General features: G+C 43.4%; 1 protein-coding gene across 3 annotated transcripts in view; it reads left to right on the top strand.

Annotated features, from left to right (window-relative positions):
• Positions 1-26651, top strand: part of LOC309333926 (connector enhancer of kinase suppressor of ras 2-like) — a 322761-nt gene extending 296110 nt beyond the window's left edge. For 2 of the 3 annotated variants that reach the window (XM_081847924.1, XM_081847922.1), the window contains exons 18-24: positions 575-648; positions 5484-5555; positions 14780-14850; positions 15950-16053; positions 20803-21310; positions 21901-22100; positions 25176-26651. In XM_081847924.1, coding sequence (XP_081704050.1) covers positions 575-648; positions 5484-5555; positions 14780-14850; positions 15950-16053; positions 20803-21310; positions 21901-22100; positions 25176-25391 — 1245 coding nt within the window. In that variant the 3' untranslated portion in view covers positions 25392-26651. The remainder of the gene's footprint in view (positions 1-574; positions 649-5483; positions 5556-14779; positions 14851-15949; positions 16054-20802; positions 21311-21900; positions 22101-25175) is intronic. The other variant, XM_081847923.1, reaches the window with a different exon arrangement.

The following is a 26651-nucleotide window of genomic DNA, read 5'->3' as shown; positions in this document are numbered from 1 at the left end:
AGGCATGCTTTTGCTAATGGGGCCTCTCACTGCCGCTGCACCACTGGCGCGCAATTTCCGTTCTTATCCTGGGGCAAAGTTCTTATTCTGGAGCAACCACTTCCTGGTTAGCTGAGTTTGTAACCCAAAGCATCTATAACCTGAGGTACCACTGTAACTGTCTTTGGCTCACCCTTAATTAAAACTCCTTTACCTTAACTTCTTTGGAGAAAAGGTGAGATACAAATTTAAATATAAAATAAAATAAACTCTGGTTTTGATTGTGGCATAAGCTAGAACTTTACTGCAGCAGAACTTTACTTCAGAAAGCACTGTCCATCACACAAAGGGTGGGAAAAAATACCACAGTGCAAATGTTTGAGAAGCACTAAGTTATTAATAGTTTCGAACTTGCCGTCTACCCACTGAAAGTGCTCATATTTAAAGGTCATCCGCAAACAGATTCATTATTAACCGTAGCTTTTTGCTCAGTGATCTGGCAACTCAGTATCTAGGATAACGAGAGTGAATGGAATCTTCTCTCTCAACCTTTTGCTCTTTGCCAATTGTATTTCTTCTCTTTCTTTCATGATAGGATGAAAAAGCAGAAGGATTCATCAGTTTGCCAGAGTTCAGGATAGACAGAGCCATCGAGTGCAGGAGGAAACAGTAAGTATGAGTCAAAAGAGCCTGCAAATGAAAGAGCCAATCCATGCAGAGAATGGGGGTGAAAAAAAGTTACCTGCTGGGAAATTTTAAACTCAGTTAAATTAAAACTTACTGTTTGTTCATAAGCGATGGGCTGAGAGGAAAGCTAGAAGGAGTTAGGGGATCAAACCCCTTCAGCAATATTATATGTTGGGTTGGATCCTCAGATCCCCAAAAATGGGAACATCAGCAGCTTCTTCACATCTTCAGTACATCTAACTTAGTAAAGTCTTCAGAAAACAGCTCTCCAGGGTTTCAGGCACAAGACTCTCCTATTTGGAGATACCCAGGATTGAACCTTCTAAATGCAAAGCACAACCTCAGCCAATCCTTCCCCATTCTCCACCACCTTATCTGTTGAAATTGTCCAGCAGAATAGAGCTCAAAAAAGAAAATTCTCAGAAATGTTGGCCCAGCAGTTTCTATGCCTGGCACCCAGATAAGATATTCTAAGACCACATTCACATTAGACATTCAAAGCCCTAAGATACCACTTTGAAGAGGCATCACTCCCCCCCCCTGTGAATTCTGGGATATGTAGTATGGTGAGAGTTGTTAGGGTATCCCCTGCTGTCCTCTGCATTGCCTGGGAAGAGGAATTGATTGTTAAACCACCCTGGGAATCGTAGCTCTGTGAGGGGAATAGGGGTCTCCTAACAACTCTCAGATCCCTTAACAAACTACAGTTCCCAGAACTCTTGGGGGAAGCTGTGACTGTTTAAAAGTGGTATCATAATGGCTTAAATGTATGGTAACAGATGGGGCCTGTGGAACTTGTTGTTTTATAGTGAATTGTGGGTAAGCATGTTAGCAGCATCCAGAAATCGGTTAACATTTTGGAGACCAGATTTGTCACTGCTTTGTATTGGTTTTTCATCTGATGTAATGACCTGTGTTTCATACACAAGTAAACATTCATTCACTCACTGATTTGGTAGCACATCAAAGGGAGAGAAATAGGTCACTGCACAGGCCTAAAGGCAAAGCAGAGAGAAAATCTGCAAGAATCACTCTTCTGCCTCTGGCAGCCAGAAATCTCAGGACTAGAAATCCAACTTCCCTAGATAGCAGGATAATCTTTTGGGAGCTGCAGCTTTGCAAGATGTTTAACAACCCACACAAATCAAATAGTAACAATAACATGGTTGCTGCATCCCATTTTTGCAGTGTAGCTTAGAAAAAGAAAGGAAGATGCAGCAGTCGGACCATACTGCATCAGAACGTTGTCACAAAAGCACGATTGGTCGCCAGTATTGCAAATGAGTTTTTCCCAGTACATGTGGAACTGACATAAAAGGAAGGCAAAATGAGGGGTTTGCTCATCTACCCAGCAATAAAATTAAAAAAATCACTTTGCAAACCACAGTCAAGAAATAGGGCCAGGGTGGGAGCATGAGAGAATCTAAAATAAAATTAAAATTTTGCATATATAAAGAAAAAAGAAACATCATCCGCTGGCATTAACAGTAAGAATAGTCTATTGATCCCAACTTAAACACAAGCAACATAGGCAGTTCATATGCCCAAATGGGTTTCAGAATGAGTCTGACAAATATAAGCTATGCTTTCGAGCATGACATCTTCAGACCACTGGGTAATAGATGGTGGGTGTTCATCCTTCCAGCCTTGCAGTACAAATCTCTTTGCAGACACAGGGGCTTGCAGGGTCCACTTTTGCTGTCTATCTGTTAGTCCCTGCACCATAGGAATATGATTTAAGAGTGAGAGAATTCCTGGCTTGCACACACAACCTCTTTCATGTTACAAGGTCCCATTGAGGGTCCTTTGTCTGATGGGGCCAGCACTGGGACCACTACCTATCTAACATTGATCTGTCAATATTCTTCTCAAATGTTGTGTTCTCAACATACATTCATTAGGTTGGTGATATTGCACTCTCAGGATCAGGCACATGAAAATCCAGGGCTGGCCTAACAGGGCAACTTATACCCACTCTGGTGCAAGGACCTAACCACACTTCTGGTGGCAGCTTATTTCCCCCCAATTTTTTCTCAGAGCTATTGCACTTCATAGAGCATTGCTTTGTGCAGCTCAGCTAAACAACAGATGTCTGCCATCTAGTGCACACTGTCAGAATATTCCATTCTCTTTAAGACTTGTCCTTCCTTTGTTATCTGTTCTTTTAGGATGGACAGATAAGCCTATTTCCACTCAGCGTCAGCTTCACATGTGCTCACTCATCAGTCTATTCTGTCCCATTTTGACCTAGAATTGTAGATTTGGAAGGGGTCACGCAGGTCATCTACTCTAACCCCCTGAAACGCAAGAATCTTTTGCCCAAGGTGGGGCTCGAACCTTGAGATTAAGAATATCTTGCTCAACTGACTGGAGCTATCCCTTCTGCAACCATTTTTCTTTAAAAAAAAACTGCACAGAAATCTACATTTAAACACATATTTTTTACTTCTTTACATATTTATCTTCTTTCAAAATACACATTTTAATAACACATTTTGAAACAATCGTTTTTGGGGCTTCAGAACCACCTTGGAGCATTTGGGAAGTGTGGGAGCTGGCGAATAACCAAGTTCTGATCCAAGCATTTACTTTGAAAAGTGTCGATCAGATCCATTCCAATTAGAATGTTTTTGACTAATAGGGGGGAAAAGTTTAGCAGGTTATTGTCCATATCCTTTCATTACCATAAACAATATAGAAAGTTGACCCTGAACATGAGACTCTTGCTGTCAGGGTCGTGGGTTTGAGCCCCATGTTGTGCAAAAGATTCCTGGGTTGGACGATGGCCCTCATGGTCCCTTCCAACTCTATGATTCTATGAGAGTTCAATAGGAACACCTCTTCAGACACGGGAAAGAAGCTCAGAGCAGCCCTTCCTTGTATCTAAAATGTGAATCAACAAGTCATTTGATGCAAGTGCCGATTCCTGGTTTCCTACACTTTCTAGAGACCTGTTCTTCTTTTGTGTGGGCCATCTCCTTGCAGCACATCCAGACACTAAGCAAATAATGAGGAGAAGGCAGTAATAGTCCTTAGGAAGCTATTATTGGTTGGCTTCAAAAGAAAGCGCCATTGAGTTGTGTGCTCACACGCAGGCTGCCTTTCATGTTGCCAATCTTATTCAAGTAAGCCCACTTCACCACAGGGAGGACTTGTGGGATATATCTGGATTTGGGAAGCATGCACTGTGCGGCAAAAGCTGTATGAAGAAGAAAATGTCAGTAGGACGAAGGTCTCTTTGATGGCCGAGGACACAATGACAAGGCTGGGGTGCCTTTTCTTGGCTAGCTTCGAAGGACAGAGATCAGAACATCAGCTAGCTGCTCATTTACTCTTCTAATTCCATCACAGTGGCATCTCCATTGCTTTGTAAATCCCTGCCACTTTGAAATGCATCAGTCTTGGCAAAATGCCTGTGATTGGCAAAATGCTTAAAGAAACAAGAAACCTGGGCTCCAAACTCATTTATTTAGAATATCACCCCATCCTTGTCACATCTATCCATGTAGCTCTTGCTTTTGCATTCCTACAGAGCCAATTCTCTAGTGAGCCATTTTTCAGCTCAGTCACCAGAGAGGACCAACGACTCAGACATAGCTTTTTAGTTCTGTCCCCTACCTGCAAATGCCATCAGAGAGCTGTCGTGCCAGGGAATGTAAGCTAGAGAGGTGGAGGGGGCGGGAGGAACCAAAAAACTTTGCTGTGCGAACAGCAAGTGGCTGCTTTGAAAGGGTTTTCCAGTTCATTTCCTAAAAGGTCACACGTTGGAGGGTGTTACATGTAAAGCTGGCAGTGACCTGGTCTGATGAGTTTATAATGAAAATTCAGGAAACCAGTTCGTTGAATGCCATCCTAAGGCATTTAATAAGAGAGTGTTATGAAAAAGGAATTAGTCAGTGACGCATCCTGGACTTTGAGCTAGGAACAAAAAGAGCCCTGCTAAAATATCCTTTGTTCAAGAGGGGAGGTGGAGAGTAGCAGATGCTAGTTTCATTGCTTAGTTCCTCTTTCATACTTTTACTTCTAGTAGGAGTTCTTTATTTTGTAGACTTTAAGACTGCACTCCTATCATCACCGTTAGCATTTATATCATTTGTTAGACACCTGATTAAAAAGTCTCAAGGCATCTTACCCTGCAAAATATGCATAAGATTAAAAACAAGTGTTAAAAATAATAATGGGCAAATTCTAAAAGCTACAGACAGAAGCCTCCCTTGCCTCCTCCAACCCACATACACCTGATCACAATCCCCAAGAAAAAAGGTTAACTATCAAATGCCTATTAACAACACATCCCAGTGGGGCACAGGACATCACAGGCATTTGGGGCATTGCACTGAACCTGGGCTGTGTCTGCTACCTGAAGCATGTGACCAGGGAGGTGCAAACTGCATGGTAATTTCAATAAAATTGCCGGAAAGGATGCATCTCTTAGATTGTTTTCCTTTTTTAAAAAGAAAAAAGGGGGGGAACCCTTTAATTGTCAGCATAGATTTACTGGGCACATGAATACAAAAAGAAAAAATGGTACCATTCCACATAAATTAATATTATGGGCAGGGTATCCACTGCATCCTCTGAGAGGTGGGACTCAAGATGAAATTCCTAAAGACAAAGAGCTAAAGTCATGGCTTCTTCTTCATCTGTTTGTCAAGTTCTAATTTGGGAAAGAACTTGACATCATATTCAAAGGGAACTTAACACAGGATTCTCAGAATATCGGTTTCCCTAGGTAACTTGCTGTTAAAGTTCAACTCCCCAAATACCTTCTGAACTTCAAGACAGTTATCTTTTCCCTCTTTCTGCTTTCCTCACAGTGCTTTCAAAGCTTGCCACCCCAAAATTAAGAGTTTCTACTTTGCTACTGACTGCCTGGAAGAAATGAATAGGTAAGAAACATTGATATTATACTAGAGTAATTTTGTTCTGATGTATTCAGAGCAGCAGACGAAAGAACGTTACTGTGTTTCCTCCTCCGTGTGTGCTGAGATTTCCATGGTTCTCAACAGGCTGAATGTGATTGTGTAGTTGCATTGTGTACTTGACTTACATAAACTCGTGCTTTAACTTATCTGGGTCCTTTTGCTTGAAGCTCCTAATGCTTCCAGCTGTGTGAATTGTATTTTTTAAATGCAAATACAGTGGTACCTTGGTACTCGAACTGCTTGGCTCCCAAACAAATCGGCTCCCGAATGCCGCAAACCTGGAAGTAAGTGTTCCGGTTTGTGATCACTTTTCGGAAGCCAAACATCCGACGCAGCTTCCACAACTTCCGATTGAATGCAGGAAGCTCCTGCAGCCAATCGGAAGCCGCACCTTGGTTTTTGAATGGTTTTGGGAGTCGAACGGACTCCTGGAACGGATTACGTTCGAGAACCAAGGTACCACTGTAATCAAATAATTTTTAGGCAGCTGATTGGCCACTGTGAGATCAGGATGCTGGACTGGATGAGCTTTGGCCTCATTCAGCATGTCTCTTCTTATGTTCTTATGACCCCTTTGGTATGTTCCAGCAGGGAGCTTCTTATGTTCTTAGGAGTGTGCATCCATGCAAAAAAAACTGGCCTCAAAATTGCGGTGTATGATTTGCTGGAAGGCTTGTGCTATATCTGCACTGGGCGCAAGTCATGAAAGGATTAAATACCAATGAGTGGGGACTTGCTGGCAATTCACATAGTTGTTCCAATGAACCCTTCCTGCTGTTCTGACTGTTGCAGACAGAGTTTGGTTTGCAAAATTAATGCTGCCATGCTGCTTTGTCAGGTCTGCACAAGCACACTGATGTTCTCTGCAATGAATTAGTCATGAAATTAATACATTTGTTTCTAGTTTGCCTCGGTCACTCAGTGCCTTGTGCAGAGAGACAAATAGCACAAACCACAAATAGGTTTGGAATTGAGAGATCCTTCCTGGCGTAACACTCTTCATGCAATTATTACACTTGAATAAATCAGCAAAGATTGTGATTCTTGTTGTCGCTTAAAGAAAAATCAAAATGGGAGATTAAAAGAAAAAAACAGAGCGCAGGGGTTGCCCACATTCATCCCAAGTAAAGAAGAGCAGCAACTTATTAGCACTTTAAATTACCTCCTACAGATAGCGTGCTAAAGATGACAACAGAGGACACTTAGCTGGAGGAGGAGGAAGAAGAAGCTTTGGCTCCCTGGGGGTGGGGGCAGATGGGCACCATTGCTATTCTAAAAGAACACGGGAGAAGTTCATGGTGAGCTCTAGCATCTCTTTTTAAGAAAAATAGTACTGCTGCCCACTCTGCCTTCAGCTCAGACTGAAGAAAAGCCCTGGTGGGGAGGCTGCAATTTTGAAACAGATGTGAGCTGTTGAGAAGACTAGAAAGGAAAAACACTTAAAAAAAAAAATCAAGCTTTGCAACAACATTTAACTAATTTTGAAAACTCTTCTTGCTGTTGTTGTCATTATTGTTGTTATTATTACCATCTTCTAAACTACGAGTTTGTAGTAGGACATTTCCCCATCAGCACCTAGGGGTATCTGTTCATAGTGGTGCCTCCTTCCAGCTTGGAATTGTAGGCACGTACAGACCTTTGCTTGTTGGTTTTGCCTGGATTGCCAGACCAGAGGGAGCATGTTCTCTATGTCCTGCTTCCCAAGAGCCAAGCAGTACTGCTGATTGGTTCCTGGAAATAAGGCCTGCCCAGGCAACATGGTAGCCAGTTGAAGCCGGTGCATGAATGGGCCTGGGGACAAGGCTAGCACCCTCCTCTCCACTATCACATGCGGGGAACAAACCAGGCTCTCTGATATGTGGAGCCAGGCACCAGGACTTGTAGAACTGCAAAGACTTTTAGTTTCTGTGAGTTCTGATTCAAATATGGGCATATGAATGTCTCTTAAGTGGTAGGTGCCATTGCTGTACTAGTGTTGTTTTACCAAATTGGACACAGTGGGTTAACTCGTGGTGGGCATTATTTTCTATAAATACATGTGCAAAACGGTAAATGTTGTGATATCGCAGCCCTAAAGGAAACCAATTCAAGATCAAGATGTCTTAATTTTCTTTATTATTTATGTATTTGTTTGCAAATAACAACCCTGAGTTATTTCCGGTGCAGGCTGAGTGATCATCACTGCTTTCCTGCAAAGGTTTTTTTAAGTGTATGTTAGCTGGATTTACAGGAAATTTTTGTACACTATCCATGGCCCTTTGAGACTTGCATGGCTGGCAGGAGGGCTGCCTTTCTGAATGTGCAGCTTTCCCCTTACTGAGAAGCATAAAAGGTTTTGCAAAACGGAAGGCTGTTAGGAGAGATCATGGAAATCATTTATGTTATATCCAGGATAGCTTCCCCAAAATAAGACCACTGGGCACGCTGTTCAAAATCTGCTTTGGGATTGTTCCAGACTTCCAAGAATTCATACAAATAGACAGACAGATACTTGGCATCTCTGGTAAAAATGCCAGGGCCCACTGCAGCTGACCCTAGCATTCACCTTTTTAAAACAAAAATTATGGCCTGGTATTGAGGAGCACCAAGCCAGGTAGATACAACTTCCATCCTTGATGCTTCTGATCTCCACTTCCAATGTAACATTGTCAGTCCCCAGATGCATTTTGAGAAAATGAAGATAGTGGCAGCTGTAGCTGCCTGACCTAGGGGGACAACTTGCATATTGCCCCCCAAAATAGGACATAGATTTCTTCAAATTCCAGGTTCTAAACCCACCATCTCCAGACAGGGCTGAAACCCTAAAGAATCGCTGCCAGTCAGTTGTGATCTGAGTCTGTATTAAGGCAGTTTCCTACATTCCTATGTATAGTCAGGAACACTGTGAATAGGAGACCTATGTGCCTGCTCAGTCGGCTTTAGGGAAGGGTCATAGCTCAGAGCATATGCTTTTGATTCAGAAGTCCCAGGTTCAATCCCTGGCAACTCCAGGTAGGGCTGGGAATGCCCCTTGTCAAAAATCCTGGAAAGCCACTTTCAGCCAGGGTAAACGATACTGAGCTGAATGGACCAGTGGCCTGACTCTGCATAAGGCAGCTTCCTGTGTTCTTTTGCTGCCTAGGTGCTCACTGTTTTTTTTTATATATATAATCAATTTTTATTGAAAGTTTTCAACATAGAATACAATAAAAGCCAAACCCATCTAAGAGAGATAGATGGGGAAGAAACCAAAAAGGAAGAGAGAGAGAAATAGAGAAAAGAAAAAGAAAAGAAGCAGGAGAAGATAACAATAGTGTTAAAGAGCTTTAAGGTATTGTTATTATTTCTCTCTTTTCAAATTTTATTTATTCAAGTTCTGAACCACCTTTCATCATTCAAGATCTGAGGATGGCTTATCACTATTATACCTTAACCCTTATTCCACACTCATGAAGAGTGAAACCTCCCAGCTCTCGCCCAGGTGCTCACTGCTGATGGGCAAATTCAAGTCCCCTCCTGCTCTCCCTACTTTGGGCTTTTTTATCTTCCAACTGCTCACAGACCAGACAGCCCTTCCAACTGCAGGGCAGTTTCTGTCAAAGGACTGTCATTGATGTGGCAGAATACATGGCTGTTGTAGTTTGGGTGGATGCTTGCCAGTACCAGGGTTGGCAGAGTAGGAGGAGGCTGGAGCGGCTGCAATCTATCAGTTCCATCTGGCCTCACCCACCCCTCTGCTGCTGCTTACCACCACCTGTCCCTGACACAGTTTGCTGCTGTGCACCTCCACCTGGCACACTTGTTTGAGCAGGGGCACCAGCAGTGTGTGGCTAAGGGATGACATGATAGAGATTATGAATAAGGTGTAATGAAAGCGGGTAGGGAGAAGGTTTTTTTTCTTCCCTCTCGTAATATTCAGAACTGGTGCTATCCAGTGGAACTGAATGTTTGGGAGCTTCAGGGCAGACAAAAATAAAGTACTTCACAACAGCCCACATTGGGATACATTTCCACAACATGTAGTGATGGCCACCAACCTGGATGGCTTTGAAAGAGGATTAGCCTGATTCCCCGTGAATTTCACTATCCATGGCTACTAGCAACAATGCCTATGTTTCTGCCTGCACTTTCGGAGGCAATATGAATGCACACCATAGGCATCTTTGGCTACCTTGAGAACAGGATTCTGGATTAGATGGGCCTTTGACCTGACCTAGCAAGGCTTTTCTTAGGTTCCTATCAGAAAACAGCTGTGGGCACTTTGCCCAGGACATCCTCGAACCAGGTGCTGATCCAGATTTTTTAACCTTGCCTGTAAAAATGTAAACAGTGAATGGGACAAACAGCTATTGGGGAACAGGTATATCCTACAGGTTCATCAGAGCTATAACTGACTGTGGCTTCATGTTGACTTTAAATTATTCTGATGGGATACCCAATCAGCACACACAAAAGCTAGTCATACTGTGCTTCGTGTGCCAGAATATTCCTTTCAACAGGGTTGCCCCATTTGGCCTGTACCTTTAGCATCAGGGACCTGTGGCCTTGCTAGGTGCTAAAGTTGCATTTTGAACATGTGAGGGATGTTGCATGGGTATTGTGAGTGTTTGTGAGTGCACACCTGGCTTCCTGTTTGTATAAGGCCTTATCAGCAATTTCCTCAGAACAAGATGGAAGCAAAATGTAACTTTATATAAGAAATAAAACTGGACAGTGTGCAAAACAATAATAAAACCTAACAGTCAGGGTCCGTGAAAGCTTCAGGGCTGTCACTGAGAATGCCTGCTTCTTCTGCATTGTCACCAAGGCAGCATCATGGAACAGCCAGCATGTTTTCCTTTGAAGATCTTAAATATCATCTTGGTCTATATAGTGGTACCTCGAGTTACAAATGCCTCAGGTTACAAATGCTTCAGGTTACAAACTCCGCTAACCTGGAAGAGTTACCTCAAGTTGAAAACTTTGCCCCAGGATGAGAACGGAAATTGTGTGCCGGTGGTGCAGCGGCAGCAAGAGGCCCCATTAGCGAAAGCACGCCTCTAGTTAAGAACAGTTTCAGGTTAAAAACGGACCTCCGGAACGAATTAAGTTCATAACTAGAGGTGCCACTGTACTGCAAATGTGGTCTGCTAGGTATCATGCTCCTAAGTTGTTCGGGCCTTAAATGTCAGAAACAAAAGCTTGTGTTTGGCTCAGTAGCTAATAGACAGCCCATGCATATTTTTCAACACCAGCATAATATGTGTAAAGCAGAGTGTCTTCCTATTAAGCACCGTAGCAACAGAGTTTTGCACCAGCTGCAGTTTCCACACCAGACACAAGGGTAGCTCCACATATACTGCATTACAGTAGTCTACTTTTGCTCTAAATGAGGATTTTCCATAGAAAGTGTGAAAAACTTAGTGTTGGCACTAAGGCAAGGGGTTATAGTGGCTTTGGATAGAAAAGAAAGTTAATAGGATGAAAAGAGGTGTGTATTTTTTGTCAAAGTCCATTAAGCAGGTGGAAGGCATGCACACAAAAGCATGAATTGTTATGGTTCACTTCTCAGCTGCTAAGCTGTCCTGGGCTTATTCCTCTGTTGTTGGCTTGACAAACCTAAGCAGGCACCGCATGAAATGAGATCAGCAAAATCATGTCAAATTATCAAATCAGAGAAAACACATAGAGCATCTCTCCTGTTGGTGATCTTCATTTACTTTTTTAAAAAATGCCACAACAGTGACAGATGCAGCAGTGGGGAAGGCAGACTGCAAAGACTTTATATGTTTGGAAGGAGCACGCTTGTTATTCCTGCTTGCAGTGGCAGCTTAATCTCCCTGTGTATACATTTTCTTCTTGACGGAAAACTTAAGAAATGAGTATCTGCCAAGCTCCTTGAGACATTATGGCCTGGATCGGGACGATAGCTCTCCCTGAATCAGCTGTTGGCGGAGACTTCGCCCCTGCTTTCTGCAGGGATCAGCTGCATGTGGGAGCTCATGTGGGAGCTCTATAGGTGCCCCACACATGACCTCACATAGGATGTCAGGTGTGGGGCAGGTGGGTGTGAAGCGGTCTTGCAGGCCAAATCAAGACCTGTGCTTGGCCAAATTTGGCCCAAAGACTGGAGGTTCCTTTCTCACGCTTTACAAATAAGGAACATTGAGGAGGTGCAGAGCTGGCCTCCAAGCCATGGTACCCTGATCCTAGATCACATTCCTGACATGCCTAGGCCTGATTTGGGTGTTTGGCAAGCTTGTTTGTGATCAGCCGTTCATTTTTCATGTGCAGCTTCTGTTTTAGGAAGTGTTCAGAATAGACAATATTGTTACATGTTCTCTTTTAAAACCACCCAAGCAGTCTTAATAAGCTTTCCTACTATACTATTTGCAGGGTGGTGTGGGGAGAAGAGTTTTCTTGTAATTTTATTCCAAGCCTTCAGTCTACTGCAGTTCTATTCTTTTGCAAAGCAATTACAGCCACGTGAGCGCCTCTGTTTTGAGGTCCTTTCTAGATATAGAGCTGCCTAACATTATAAATGGCAAGTCACGCACAGTTTGCAAACCATATTGGCCTTCCATAATGTGATTTATAAATAATGTTTTGACATCAAATTGTCCTTCAGCGCTATGAGTCCCTTGCTGTTAAATCATTCCTGCCCGCCCCCTGCCCCAGCATAACAATATAGGGGATGCAAAGTGAATCAAATGAGGTTTTAATAAGAAATGCCCTCCTGCATATAATGGAAAATGCATCAGGAACAACAACTGGAAAAGGCTCAGAAAATATATATTCATTTAGAGATGTTGGGCTGGTGCTCCTGGTAAGAGTGGCTGTTAAAAACCCTTCATATGGCATCCATGTGTGTACACCAGAACTCCAGTGAAGCTGAATGTCGGAAGATTCGTGAAAATTCCAATTCCTTTTGGAATGAGTCCAGAAATATGCACAACAGATGTCAAAGTTTAGGGTGAAAAGGCGTGTCATTAAGCATTTGATGGAAACTATACAATGGATGTACGTCTGTGGGAAGGCTATTCCACAGCTTAAGGGCTGTCCCTCTCTCAGGCTGCCACCCGCCCCAACATATTTATTTAGGGTGGCAGAACTACCCAGAGGGCCCCCTGCTGCCAGTTTTAACACCCAAGAAGGTCTGTAGAGAATGAGGTGATCTTTCAGATATTTCGGGCCTAAGTTACTTTAAGACTTTAAACAGTGTCATAGCTACGAAGGGGCTAGCCAGGGTTTTTTTGCGCTGGGTGAAGCCTCAAGAGGGGGCAACATTCAAGCTTCCAACCTGTGTGTGTATGTATGCAGATGTGAAGGGGGTGTCAAACTGGGTCTTTGAACCAGGTGAAATAAAGCCTATTTTTGCCCCTGTGAACACTTTGAATTGGGCCTGGAAACAAACTGTGCAGCTGTTTTAAAACAGGGGTTATGCAAGTGATGAATGTTTAAATGAAACAGGTTTGAACAACTTCAATTCAGGGTGATTGTGTTATTAAGAGACATCCTTGCTGCTATTAATGACAGGGACCATTGCATGGAATATAGAGGGTGGGAGAGAAGGTGAATAATTATATCATTGGGGTACCAGCCAGGGCAAAATATGAATTAGCAAACGAAGGATGCAAGGCTATTTTAGCAAAATTCCCATCTTTACATGGGGATTTAATAGCTTATACTGTACAGAAAATCTGTTCAGGCCTCAAAGGAATAAAAGAAGGTTTCTATAATTGGTCCAAGGAAGTTTGTCCTCGGGAGGGTTGTAAGTCTAATTCTAAATGTCACTAATTCTCATCTCACCAGCATCACAACTCCAGGCATCTGAAACTATTCCTGCCCCATTCCAGAAAGAGAGACAGAATTTCGTTTGCAGCTTATTACAATTCTCTTCTGTTTCAATTTGCCCCCAAGGGATAAATGTGACACAGTACAGTTGCCTTGTTTCTTCAGGCTTTTATTTTAAAGGAAAGGAACCTAGGAAGAAGCACAGATGAGTCAGGCCACTAACTCAGCATCTAGTTGAGCATTGGGGAAAGGTCGTAACTTAGACAGTGCCAGGTTCAATTCCCAGTATCTCTAGGTAAAACTGGTAGCGTCCCTGGCATATAGAGAGGAAAGAAAGTGGGTGAGTATTGAAACTGTAGTATCTGATTGAGATTCAGGCACTAAAGAACTTCAAGTTTATAAGGTTGTTGGGGGAGGGGGTTGATCGCTTGTTTCGATATATGAAAAAATAATGAAGAGTAACACTCTACGCCGTCACTGTCAATGAGCATTTCTTTGAGCTTAAAAGACAAGTGCAAACCACAGGAGGATCAAAATCCTCTTCTGTTACGCTTCTGGCATGCAAGCTTCACTCTACCCTTTAAATAATCAATGGCTTAAGGGAATCTTTCTTTGTTGGTTGGTTGGTTTTATTTTCTTTGCAATCCTCCAAGTTGTTGGGGTAGGGAATGGTATTTCATAACTCAGGCCTGCCCCACATCATAGGACGCCCCTTTATTTTAAGTCTGACCGATGGCCTTGCTTTCAGTGAGCAAAAATTTAAAAAGCAAACAAACCAAAGTTTAAAACCAAACAATAGAACAACTGTGAATCTGTATAATGTCGCAGTTGCAATTAAAAGCTGGAAATGATGCCTGCCTCACAAAGTCAACTGTACTGTTCCACATCCAGTCCAGTACAGTGGTACCTTGGTTGTTGAACTTAATCCATTCCGGGAGTCTGTTCAACTCCTGGAACCATTCGAAAACCAAGGGACAGCTTCTGATTGGCTGCAGAAGCTTCCTGCACTCAGTCGGAAGCCGCGTCGGAAGTTCAGCTTCCAAAAAACGTTCACAAAGCAGAACACTTACTTCTGGGGTTGCGGCGTTTGGGAGCCAATTTGTTTGACAACCCAAGGTACCACTGTGTTAATTTTCAAATGGAAAATGGTACTTAAACCAACTACAGAAAAACAGTGGTGGTGACAGAGTAGTCTTTAGCACTCTGAAATGTGTCATTTTCTCATCTTCTGCTTTCTTTACTCTTCTGTTAATTTTTTTTATTTTGTTTTATGTAGGCCACTGCTTAAAGCCAATTGTCTTGTTTTGTATCGATCTGCCAGCCTTCCTGGGAACTGTTTCTCTTTCAGAACAGGTTTTAAATGCTTTAAACGAACAGTTGTGGCAAGGTGTATATTTGTGTGTTTCAAATGCCTTGTCTCTTTTTTCTATCATCAGATGGATGAACCGTTTGGGTCTTGCAGCCATTGGTTATACACCTGATGACAAGGATATCCGACCCGATGAAGGTAAGGTCATCGTTATTCTTTGACATCCATCTGGATGAACGGAGACATGTACAGAGTGTGGGGTAGAGAATCCATGACCCTTAACATGCTTGCTTACAAGTGAGCTTAGGGATGCTAAGAGTTTACGTATCCATTGAATTTCCCACCTCTCCAAAAAAACTGGCTTAAATGCCTATTTTCAATACATGCTGTGAACTTCCTTACAACGTTTGAAGGAAGTTCACAGCATGTATTGAAAATAGGCATTTAAGCCAGTTTTTTTGGAGATAGTGGGTTATACCCAATGCTAGTCCTACTCAGAGTAGATCTCTCAGAGTTAATAGATATCACTAGCCTAGTAGTGCACCTAAATGTGGGAACAGAATGGTTAGTATTCTTGGTAAAAACAGGTAGAAGTGATGTGAATTACAAATACAATTACAATAGACAGATTTGTGCATCCTCAAGTCAACCATAAACACGTAGATAGGGGAACTGTGCTGCCCTGCTGGCTGTATCCCCTATGTCTATGTCCCTTCTGGTAACCTCCTATCAGAATATCAGCACAAAAGAAGAGCCTGCACATACACAAATGCATGGCCTGGAGGTGGAAAGAGAGAGGTTTCTCTGTCTCATAACACTAGAACTCATGGATATGCAATGAAGCTGAATGTTGGAATATTCATAAGAGATAAAATAAAGTACTTCCTCACGCAACACATACAGGAGGCAGTTATGGCTACCAACTTGGAGGGTTTTCAGAGAGGACTGGGCAAATTCATCGAAGATAGGGCTATCAATGCCTGCTAGCCATGATGGCTCTGCTCTGCCTCCACAGCTGGAGGCAGCAATGCTACTGTGTGCCAGTTGCTGGAAACCACAGGAAGGGAGAGTGCTCTGGTGCTTGGATCCTGCTTGGCCACTGTGAGAGCAGGATGCTGGGCTAGATAAGCAATCGGCCTGATCCAACAAGCTGCTCTTGTGGTTTTTTTTAACTTGCACATTCGGGGACAATTACCAAGTTGCATAGCTACACAGTAAGCTACAGCTTACTGTGGTGTTTTGAAAAATGTTCCCTAATGTAGGACTCATTTCAATGGCAAATGCAAACACTTTTTAGCAGATTACTGGAGTGAAAGTGACCAGGAAGATATTGATGGCTCATTAACTCTGAAGCAAGAGGCACCCATAACACTTTGCGACACCTACCACCGAACACCCTCGGTAAGTTACATGAGGCATGCACTAGGCTACTTTTGAGCCTTGGGCTGTATTTTTTTTTTTTTTTAATCCTTCTGGCTTTTGGAAGAGTGTCTACTGACATTGTGTTGGATGTGGACTAAGTTAGTTGCACATAGTTTCCATTGAAATAACCGAAACTGGTGGTGCCATGACTAAATTGCCCCATCGGTTCCAGTGGGACCCAGCCTCAAAGAACTTTGTTGGGATTCACCTACTGTAAGTAAAGCAGAGCAGATAAGTATTTCTACTGTAAGTAAAGAGAACATGACTATACCTAATAGACCAAGAGTAGTGCTAAATAATAATATATTGATAAAGAAAAAACAAAGCTCTGGCTTTGTTGACTTTTATGCAGAAATTCCCATATGCTCAGTCATGCTTAATGGACTTAGGAGCCCTACCTTTTAACCTGGTGAATGGTGAGCCGTCTGGGCCAGTAATGGAAAATGGAGTAGGGTGGATCTGCAGAACTGCCCTCCTGACATCTGCGTTGTTTAACAGATGGGGATGGAGCAGGGGTAAAGGTAAAGGTACCCCTGCCCGTACGGGCCAGTCTTGCCAGACTCTAGGGTTGTGCGCTCATCTCACTCTATAGGCCGGGAGCCAGCGCTGTCCACAGACACTTCCGGGTCACGTGGCCAGCGTGACAAGCTGCATCTGGCGAGCCAGCGCAGCACACGGAACGCCGTTTACCTTCCCGCTGGTAAGCGGTCCCTATTTATCTTCTTGCACCCGGAGGTGCTTTCGAACTGCTAGGTTGGCAGGCGCTGGGACCGAACGATGGGAGTGCACCCTGCCGCGGGGATTCGAACCGCCGACCATGCGATCAGCAAGTCCTAGGCGCTGAGGTTTTACCCACAGTGCCGCCCGCGTCCCCTCCGGAGCAGGGGTAGGTGGATGCAAAGTTGGAGCTGTGTGAGTGCATGCACTGTCAAGGCTGCTTTCATTGCTCCAATGCTGCCATTGAACCTGCACAGCCCCAACCTGGATACTGCCCTGCCCCATCCAGGTAAACAGTACTGATGCTGTTGCCAGGAGGGTCGTTCAACCCCACACATGGTTACCCTACTGGTCTGGTCCTTTGATCACATCAGTTGGACAAAGCAATAGAATGCTGAAGGGATGAGCATGACCCCACAGTATTATCTAGTCACATCATTACAATCATTTATATACTTTGTCTTCTCTCGCTTTTCTTTCATTGTTGATCTCAAGGCAGAAGGCATGTGGTTCCCAGGACAGGGGCGCCTCCCATCCATACCCAGATTTGCTTGGCTTCAGCAAGGCAGTGGCATCATGTGGGGTATTCCATGGAGAAAATAGGAGTGTTGGTTGGCAAGGAAAAGATAGGTGTAAAAAGAGAATTCCCTGGATGTCAAGATCCAGGTTTTGATCAAGTACTCTTTGGTGAGAGAACCCCAGTAGAGATTTTAAATCATGAAGTATATAGCAAAGTACAGTGTGGAAATATGCCCTTGTGAGTTCCTTCCAAAGTTCCCCTCTTCCCCTAGCATAAAAAGAGCCCACGTTTGTGTTTTTTCCATACTTTGGTCAGAAAATACAGGCAGTAAATCTTGACTTAGTTACAGTGGTGAAAGTTCCTAAATGATTGGTATAGGAACACAGCAATGGCTTGTAAGAGCCATGTAGTCTGAGCTGCAGCAACCAGCTCAAAACCTCTTCTCACAGTGATTTTCTCTGGTAGACTGAGCTACAACAATAGACTTGATTACATTACCTTCCTTCCAAGCTCAGCCTAGCATGACAGCTTATACTATGGTATTCATGCATTAGACTTAAACATGTTGGTTATGTGAGGTTGATTATCCCACAGACCCCTTCTCAGACATATATAACAATTGCATGCACAATTAATGAACTATCCAAAGACGCATCTTGACTCAAATGTATCAGTGCTGTCAGAAGTGGCTTGGTTAGTATGTCGGCTGTCATTTCTTTGGTTTGACAATTGGCCAATTTAACAAGTCCATCGTGCATCACCTCACATATCTATTGGTATTTCAGCCCAATGTGTTTGGTTCTCACATGAAATTTCTCACTTTGAGATAATTTCAAACAGCTTTGGCTGTCTTCCATCAGTTGGACTGGTTTCTGCCCACACAACCCAAAGTCCATAATTCGCATAGAAAAAGACTACACATTTGATATGTTAAAAATTTGTTTACTTACAAACTCTTCAATGGTCAGGTTCATGTGCTTTTTCCATACATGGGTCAGAAAACACAGGCGGTAAAACTTACCGGTAGTTACGGTGGTGAAAGTTCCTAAACTATTGGTATAGGAACACAACAATGGCTTGTAAGAGCCATGCTGTCTGAGCTGCAGCAACCAGATAATACATTTTATCCTCCTCCCATAGGACAGGTAAAAGAAATTCAGGGTTGGAGAACTGGTGGCCCTCCAGTGAGATGTGGGAGACCAACTCCCATCAAGCCACAGTTAGCATGGCTAATGGTGGGGGAAATTGGGAGTTACTGCAATCCTATGCATGGATAACTAGGAGTAAGTCCCATTTAACTCGGTGAGAATTACTTCAGAGTAAGCATGCATAATGTTATGCAGTTAATCAGTATTCCAACCATCTGGAGCTTTTTTTAAAAAGAAAGTTTTCTTTGATCTTTGAATAAGCTAAAAAAAATGACATTAGGAACTGATTGAAGTTGGTTTGGAAGTTGCAGTTCACACACACACACACACACACACACACACACACAAGCAAATTCTGCCAATACTAAGTTTCCTAATTATGCGAAAAGCCCCTGGTGTAAGAACAGTTCATAAAAGAAATAATGAACAGGTAGCAACTAACATGACTCTGAATTTCTCTTTTCATGCCTGGAGAGGAAACAGTTCACTGACAGCTTAGCAGAGGGCCACATTCTCTTCTGGGCAACTTTCCAGGGGCCATATGCCAGTGGTTGGGTGACAGCAGAAGCATAAGTGGGCAGAGCAGCAAATGTAATGTTTACCTCCCCACAATAGGCTGCTTTACAACCACACTCACCTCTCTCTTTCCGCCAGCCAGCCAAGCAACAGGCATTATCAGAGCTCGAGGGCACTTTCCAGCCAAGGAAAAATACTCAAAGGGAATATGAAGCTGGGGCGCTGTGGGGTGTGGCTTGGGGATAGGGAGTATGGCATGGAGGATCCTGAGGGCCAAACAGAGATACTTGGAAGGCCACATCTGGCACCCAAGCCTGACGCACAGGGTTGCACAGCAGTGACAGCTGGTTTTGCTCCCAGCCTCCATCTAAGCCCAGAGCTTCAACTCCAGATGTTTTGGTCTGTATTGGAGTGAGAGAGCAGGAGAGAGAGCTGGAGAATGGGGAATAGGCATTTAGAAGCTTTTTAGAGGGTGCTCCATAATTTACACAATCTCACTTATGCACATGGGGGCCCAGAACATAAGGGGGGGGGCTGTATATGTCTAGAAAGTGATGGTAATGATAATCTCTTTCATTTGCCAAATGTATCTTGACATTTTTGGAGGGAGAGGTGGGCAGGGTACCAATCTGCAAAATAAACTGTTTGAAGCCATGGCGATCATGTGGTTAATAAGTATGTTGGTGGATAGTCTACCGAATGCGTACAACCTGCTTTTTAGTTTCCTTTCCTTTTACCTGTGTTTTTTAAGTTCAGATAGGACTCTTTCTGTATTTTTCTTTCAGATTTTACTTCAGCGTGAATGATGTGATCCTCACACAGCCTGAACCAAAGGGAGAATGACTGAGGCAACAGCATCACATGGGTGAAGCTCAGACTGACTTTTCACCCATGTGATGCTGTTCCATCAACTGGGATGCAGGTTAAGCCCCTCCCTTACTGTTTTCCCCCAATATTTTTTTTTTCATTTTCTCTCTTTTCCTTTTCAGAACTTAGCTGAAAGAATTTGGATAATGTTCAGCAGTCCCTTAAAAAAAAATTCTGCACTACAGGGTTCACATGTTGCTTGCCCCCTATTTTGTTGGAACATTTGTTCTTTTTTTAAAGGAAAGAACTGGAAATCCAGTTTTGACTTCTTCTGAGGAGGCTTTAAAATCTCCCCTGCAAAGCAACATTGAATTGCAACTACATTAAGCAGATCTCAAGAAAAACTTCTTAAAAACCTGTGTCGAAACAAGAATAGGGAGTGGTTGAGGATGTTTTCCAACAACTACAAAGGGAAGTGATTGTGATTTTCAAATCCGCACATCAGATCTGCTGGTTAGCATTAATGTTAGATGTTACTTTAAAATGTGCAGTTGCCACCACCGTTGATGCTTCTGTGGTTGCTCCTGAGTAAGCAGTAGGATGTCACAAGATTTCCACCCATGTGGGATGCTAAGATGACACATTCAGTGGACTTTGAAGAGGGCTAAATATTCCCTGTGTTATTGCCAACCACGTTGCCACAGTAACTCATGTGGGTAGGAGAAGGCTTTAGATCAGGGATAGGAAACCTGTGGCCTCCAGGTTACAACTCATCCATCATCCCTGATCATTTCCATGTTGGTTTGGGGCTGATGGGAGTTGGAGTCCAACAATATTTGGAGGGCCACAGGTTTAGATTTCTTGCCAAGACAGAAGCAACTCTTGAGGGCATCAACTATCACACTGGTAACAGAATGACTAAAGAGAGAAGTGTAGGTTTTATTGTACAGTACACACTGGATTTTTCCTTTATGTTCCCAACACTGTGTCATATAACAGACTGTTTCTAATTATTTCCAGATGAATTCTTCGAGCCCATTCCCGGAGCCTAAACAAGGACGACACTTCTCCAGTGAATCAACCTATTCTCATTCTTCTGCGGAAGATTCCCGGCAGGATGCAGCAGCGAGCACACACTCATCAGGTTGCAGACCTCCCTACAGAGAAAGGCGTTCCTGGCAGGATCTCATTGAGACCCCGTTGACCAGTTCAGGGCTCCATTTTCTGCAGACTGTCCCTCCTGACCCAGAGTACACGAGCGGGCAACCCGGGTCATCACCAGAGAGGCGGCGACAAGCAACGCTACCAGTCCAAAGACGACACAACCATGAACAGGATGGCCCTTTCCCATTGGTGGAGTGCCACAGAGGCCACAGCTCTCATGCCAGACCCCAGAAGCAACGTAGTCAAAGCCTCCCACGAAACAGAGATGTCCGAGCGAAAAGCCGTGTAAAACCCAGTGGGATAACAGAAGAGAGATCTGAAGAAAAGCTGCCTGTTAGAAGGCAAAGTAGCTTGTGTGAAGAAGGTAAGAAGGGCTCCTGGATTGGTGGTTGAGGGTACCCGGGTGAGATTGTGGAGATCTACTGCCTGCCAGAGCAGACAGAGCTTAGGTAGATGGGCCCCAATAGTATGCAGGAGGTTAGAGTGCTTTAACAGTCAAGCCTTCTTCCCAGGGAACTCTTTAAAGTATAGCTCTGTAAGGGGAATAGGGGTCCCAGGATTTTGTAGGGGAAGCCATGATGCTTCTGTTAATGTACACTTAGATGGGTGCCTAATTTTGTTCCCAAACCCCCCTCCCCCAATTCTACTGAGTTCTACAAGGGGCAGCATTGAGACTAAGGTGTTGATTGCCAGCCCCACCTCCTGGACTGGTTGTTAGGAAAGCAGGCAGGTAAGAGCTAGCTGAGGGTGGGCCAAGGTTGCTGGGGCAGGGTTCCACCTGCCTTCCACCTGCAGCCTACTGTGCAGACTACTGTGGTTTACAGGCAGACCTAAAGCTGAATAACTGCTTCAGAAAAACAATAAGTGTCCTGTTTTGGCATAAATTATTATTGTTTTCTGCCACCGTATATTATTATTACACGCACAAATAAAGGAAGCTGGATTTTCTTTCAGATAACGCAGAAGAGCGACCACAGAGTGCAGATGGTCTTCATGAGTTGTACAAAGCTCTGGAGCAAGCTAGTCTGTCAGCATTTGGAGAGCAACGCCCTTCCACCAAGCAGGAATACCGAAGGTCCTTCGTAAAGAGAAGCAACGACCCTGCTATCAACGAAAAGCTTCATCACATCCGAGCTCTCAAGAGTACTTTAAAAGTAAGCATTTGTCCTTGATATGCTGCAGCTGCATACACACATAAGATTAAGCTAAGCCATGGCTTAATGTGAACATACAGGGTCCCAGGGAGGAGAACACAGTCATTTTGCTCCTCCCCAGTCATTCTGAAATTGCACAGCATGGCAGCTAACCCAAGCTTTGCCTTACTGTGTTGTCTGAACCTGGAGTCATGTTTAAGATCTCTCCTGCACCTTATTTTTGGCTACAGTTCAGGGTTAAGGAGGAGAGAGCTTAACCAAGAGCCAGGGTTCAGAAAATACATTAAGTCAAACTTTGGCTTAGTTGCCACACTGAGAATACAGGACTGGGGGAAGGAGCAAAGGGTGACAGTGAGCTCCCTCTCTGGGAGCCAGAACATTTCCAAGTTACCAGTAAGCCATAGTCCAGCTTACCAAGTTGTACAAACCAGGCCTCTGTATGTTATTGCATCAACATGAAAGACCAGTGTAATGCTGTAAAACTTGTTGTGAATGAACAAGACAAACATTTCAGAATATTTATTAGACAGATGGCATATTGCTGATTTCTTGAATCCCGTCCCTCATCCAAGGATTTCAAAGTAATATATGTCAGGTTCCACCCCATCCCCATGCTATTTTCACCATGATTCTGCCAGGTGAGTTGAGTGGAGAGGGAAGGGATTGGACCAAGATCACAGAGAAAACTCCACTGGCTGAGTGTTGGTTTAAGTGGGGACACTGAAGTTCAACTCCCTGCATCAGATTGACTCTGCTCTCTGCTGTGTACAGAGATATGCATGACTGTTGAAACCATTTCGAACTTCCCTAGCTGTTCAGAGTCTCAAAAGCATAATGAAGTACCGTAACCACAAAACTGGATGACTATATAAATCATGTAATGCCTCATGCCTGTTAACAGAAAGCCTTCCTTTTAAAAGGATTCTTTCTTTTCACCTGGGTGTTATTTATTTCTTAAGTAAAACGTTTTTGTTGTGCCATTTTGTATCAAGTGGGACCCTCAAGGAAGATGACAACCATCCTGAAAACATAATGTGCCACTAAAACACCATAAACAAAACAGTTGTAACCAGCAGCGATAACCAATGAATCGGTAGTTAAAAAATAAAAAACAAATTCCAAGAACCAGGGTATCACATTCTCAGAGAGCATTCTCTGACACTGGGACAGCCAGTGTTGTTCTCTCCAGATGTTGTTGGATTCTAATTCCGATCAACCCCAGCCAACATGGCTAGTGGCCAGAGATGCCAATGGGAGTTTCGGTGCATAAGCACCTGGAGGGCACCATGTTGGTTCGCCCTGCTCTAATCATAGTGAAAGTGAAATGGAAGGAAGTAAGCATGGGGGCATTGGGACGCAGGTGGCACTGTGGGCTAAACCACAGAGCCTAGGACTTGCCAATCAGAAGGTCGGCAGTTCGAATCCCCACGATGGGGTGAGCTCCCGTTGTTCGGTCCCAGCTCCTGCCAACTTAGCAGTTCGAAAGCACATCAAAGTGCTAGTAGATAAATAGGTACCACTCTGGCAGGAAGGTAAACGGTGTTTCCATGGGCTGCTCTGGTTTGCCAGAAGCGGCTTAGTCATGCTGGCCACATGACCCGGAAGCTGTACGCCGGCTCCCTCGGCCAATAAAGCGAGATGAGTGCCGCAACCCCAGAGTCGGTCACGACTGGACCTAATGGTCAGGGGTCCCTTTACCCTTTACCTTTTAAGCATGGGGGCGGGCACCATGGCTAAATGGGTGGAGCACATGCATTGCATGACGAAGACCTCAGGTTCAATTCTCAGCATTTCCAGTTAAATAATGAAGTTGCAGGTGATAGGAAAGACCACTGTCTCCTGGAGACTGTTGAGAGCCTCTACTCTGTCAAAATGGACAGTACTGGGTAGACAATAGCCTAACCTGGTATTAGGTAACTCCTGTGTTGATGGGGCACAGAGTTTCCTAAACAGGTGCCACCACTGAGAAGGCTCTATATTAGGTGCTGGGAACCTTTGGCTCTTAAAAATGTTTTTAAAATGTTGCTGAACAACAACTTGCATTGGCCTCAGCAAGCATATCCACTGGCCTGGGATGATGGAAGTTGTAGTTTAGCAACATGTGGCGGGCTAACGGTTCCCCACGCCTTCTCTTTTCCCCTGTGCCCATCTGTTGCACCTGAGATGAGATAGATGTTTATTTGCATCAGCCAGTAGAGATTGCAGTTTGTGCACAAAGTACATATGAAAATGTCACCTTCATTTTAATGGCAGCCACAATTAACATATGTGGTGTTTTCCTGTCACCCACTTACATTGGTCTTTAAAGATAATAAGGTCATATCAGAAGAGCCTTTTTCAGTTATCAAAGTCCCAAAGCGTAATTGTCACTTTGAACTGGGCCCAGAAACAAATTGGCAGCCAATAAAATTGGTACATATGTTCACAATTCAGGCTACTACCAGCAGTCCTTTGCATTTTTCACCAGCTGATGTTTCCAGATGCTTTTTTAAGCCAGAGTACATTACAGTAGTCTCATCTGCAACCAAAGTCCATTCAACTATGTCAAGCACTACCGTGTGTAAATAGGGATTAGGAAGAAATGGGGTTCAGTTTGCAACCCTACATAATTTGCACTTTCCAAAACAATACTGTACGTGAAACGTGTCCATCCTTCAAAATTCACACTTCTCTGAATCTTGCAGTGCAGTTCTCAAGCTAAGAAATGTGCACACAAATGCATATACCAGGGTAAAGTGTGCATATAAAAGCATAGAATACTGAAAGTAAGATACAAAAAATGGCTTGTTAGGGAAAACCGTTTTGTAAAAATGTGCATATTTAGCAAAATTGCATAAGAAATTTATGCAACTAAAACTAAAATGCTGATGAATTTCCAAGAGGACCGGGGGGGGGGGACAAGGTGAGGAGTGAAATATTCATTCTGGTGAAGAAATGTGGAAAACTGAATGTAAGATTGGAAAATTAGAAATTAAGAGAAGCCGAAATCGACAAATTCATCCGACCCTAGCTGAAACTGTGACAAGCGTATAACTCCACACTTAAACAGAATGTTGTCTTTCCAACCTCTGGCAGGCAAAGGAAGGAGATCTTGCAGTGATCAATAACCTGCTCCATGAGCCCAACTTGACATCCAAGAAATTCAAAGAATGGAAAATGAAGAACTATGAATTTTTCCTGGACATTTGTGAGTACGGCGCTGTTCTGAAAACCCAAAACGGAGCCTCTGAACTTGCAGCTTCAGCCCCTCTGCTGACACACACTCATTCCTTCATTGAAACGCACGTCTGACAGGATGTAGCACTGGGAACACTTGGGGGCGGAGTGAGCTAGTGGGGGGACCATGAAAAATCCATTGTGACAAAACACTGTAACCTGTGTAAATAATGTACTCAGCTGTATTGTAAATAGATTGGATAAGAAAACTCGTGCCACAGGATGCCTATTGCATTGCATGTTAAGACAGTCTTATTTTTATTTTATTTTACTTTATTTTATTGGATTTTTGTTTTGTTTTGTTTCTGTTTGTTTGTTTGTTTGTTTGTTTGCTGATTGGGTTCTGCATTAGAAAGAAGTGAAGTATTCACTGGCATAATTGAAACCCCAGTTATATTATTGAGTACTGTACTAAAGTTGAGTATGGGTTAAAGGAGCTCTCTTACCATTTTATATATGTAGATGTACTGCATGTAGCCATGTCTATATATATAAAATGTAACATGAAATATTATTTTTTAAAAATACTCTGAAACGCCCATCCTCATGTATTTCTTTTCTTTTCTTTCTTTATTTATTTCTCTGTCTTTTTTCCAAATTGAAATTTTAAACCCTAAGAGCATACAAAAAAACAAAACAAAAATTAAGAAAAGTAAAGAAAAGCATTGGCCACTCCTAGGGAATGAACATTTAAATGTTCAGCATTTCCAGTCAATCGTTGCTACTGTCTTTTGTGAGCGTAACAAAGGTTTCAAGTAGCATGGAAATGGTAAGCTTAAACCCTTTTGGTGTGCCTTAAAATGTATAGCGTCTATATCCAGGAAAATGTTACGTTCCCTTTTGCCTCTTGAGGCGTAAACTGTACATGCCGTTGAAACGCTGTGCTATTTTTATAATAACGTGCCTGTTTTTCAGAGGAAGAACCGGCATAGGCAACGCACATGTGTATGAGGTGAGGGCGTGCTCATGCACATGGTACGGAAGGGGGCCACACAAAGTGGCCCGTTCAGTTCTGCTGCTACCTAAAGCAGCTTCCGGTCGCTTTTGCACCATCATGGGGTAGTCCACAAGATGCGTGCCCTCAATCTGAGAAGATGGTAGCTATTTCAGTTGTCGGCGTTTATCCACTGTGAATTTAGTGCCACAGACCTGTGAACCACAAGATTCCGATACTGTCTATTGCTGCCTCAAAACAAAGGACGAAGGGGGGGGGATGTCTGAACTGAAAACCGTTGTTTTCTATATGTACAGTGTCTGATGGAGTTAAGCGAATCATTCGTATTTATGACTTAAGTAATGTTTACTGGAATAAAAGAAACAAAGAGACCACTGGAA

The sequence above is a fragment of the Podarcis erhardii genome, assembly GCF_964252035.2.
Source record: "Podarcis erhardii genome assembly, chromosome: Z".
NCBI lineage: Eukaryota > Metazoa > Chordata > Lepidosauria > Squamata > Lacertidae > Podarcis > Podarcis erhardii.
Note: the sequence above shows the minus strand (reverse complement) of the source record. Positions and strands in the feature narration are given on the sequence as shown.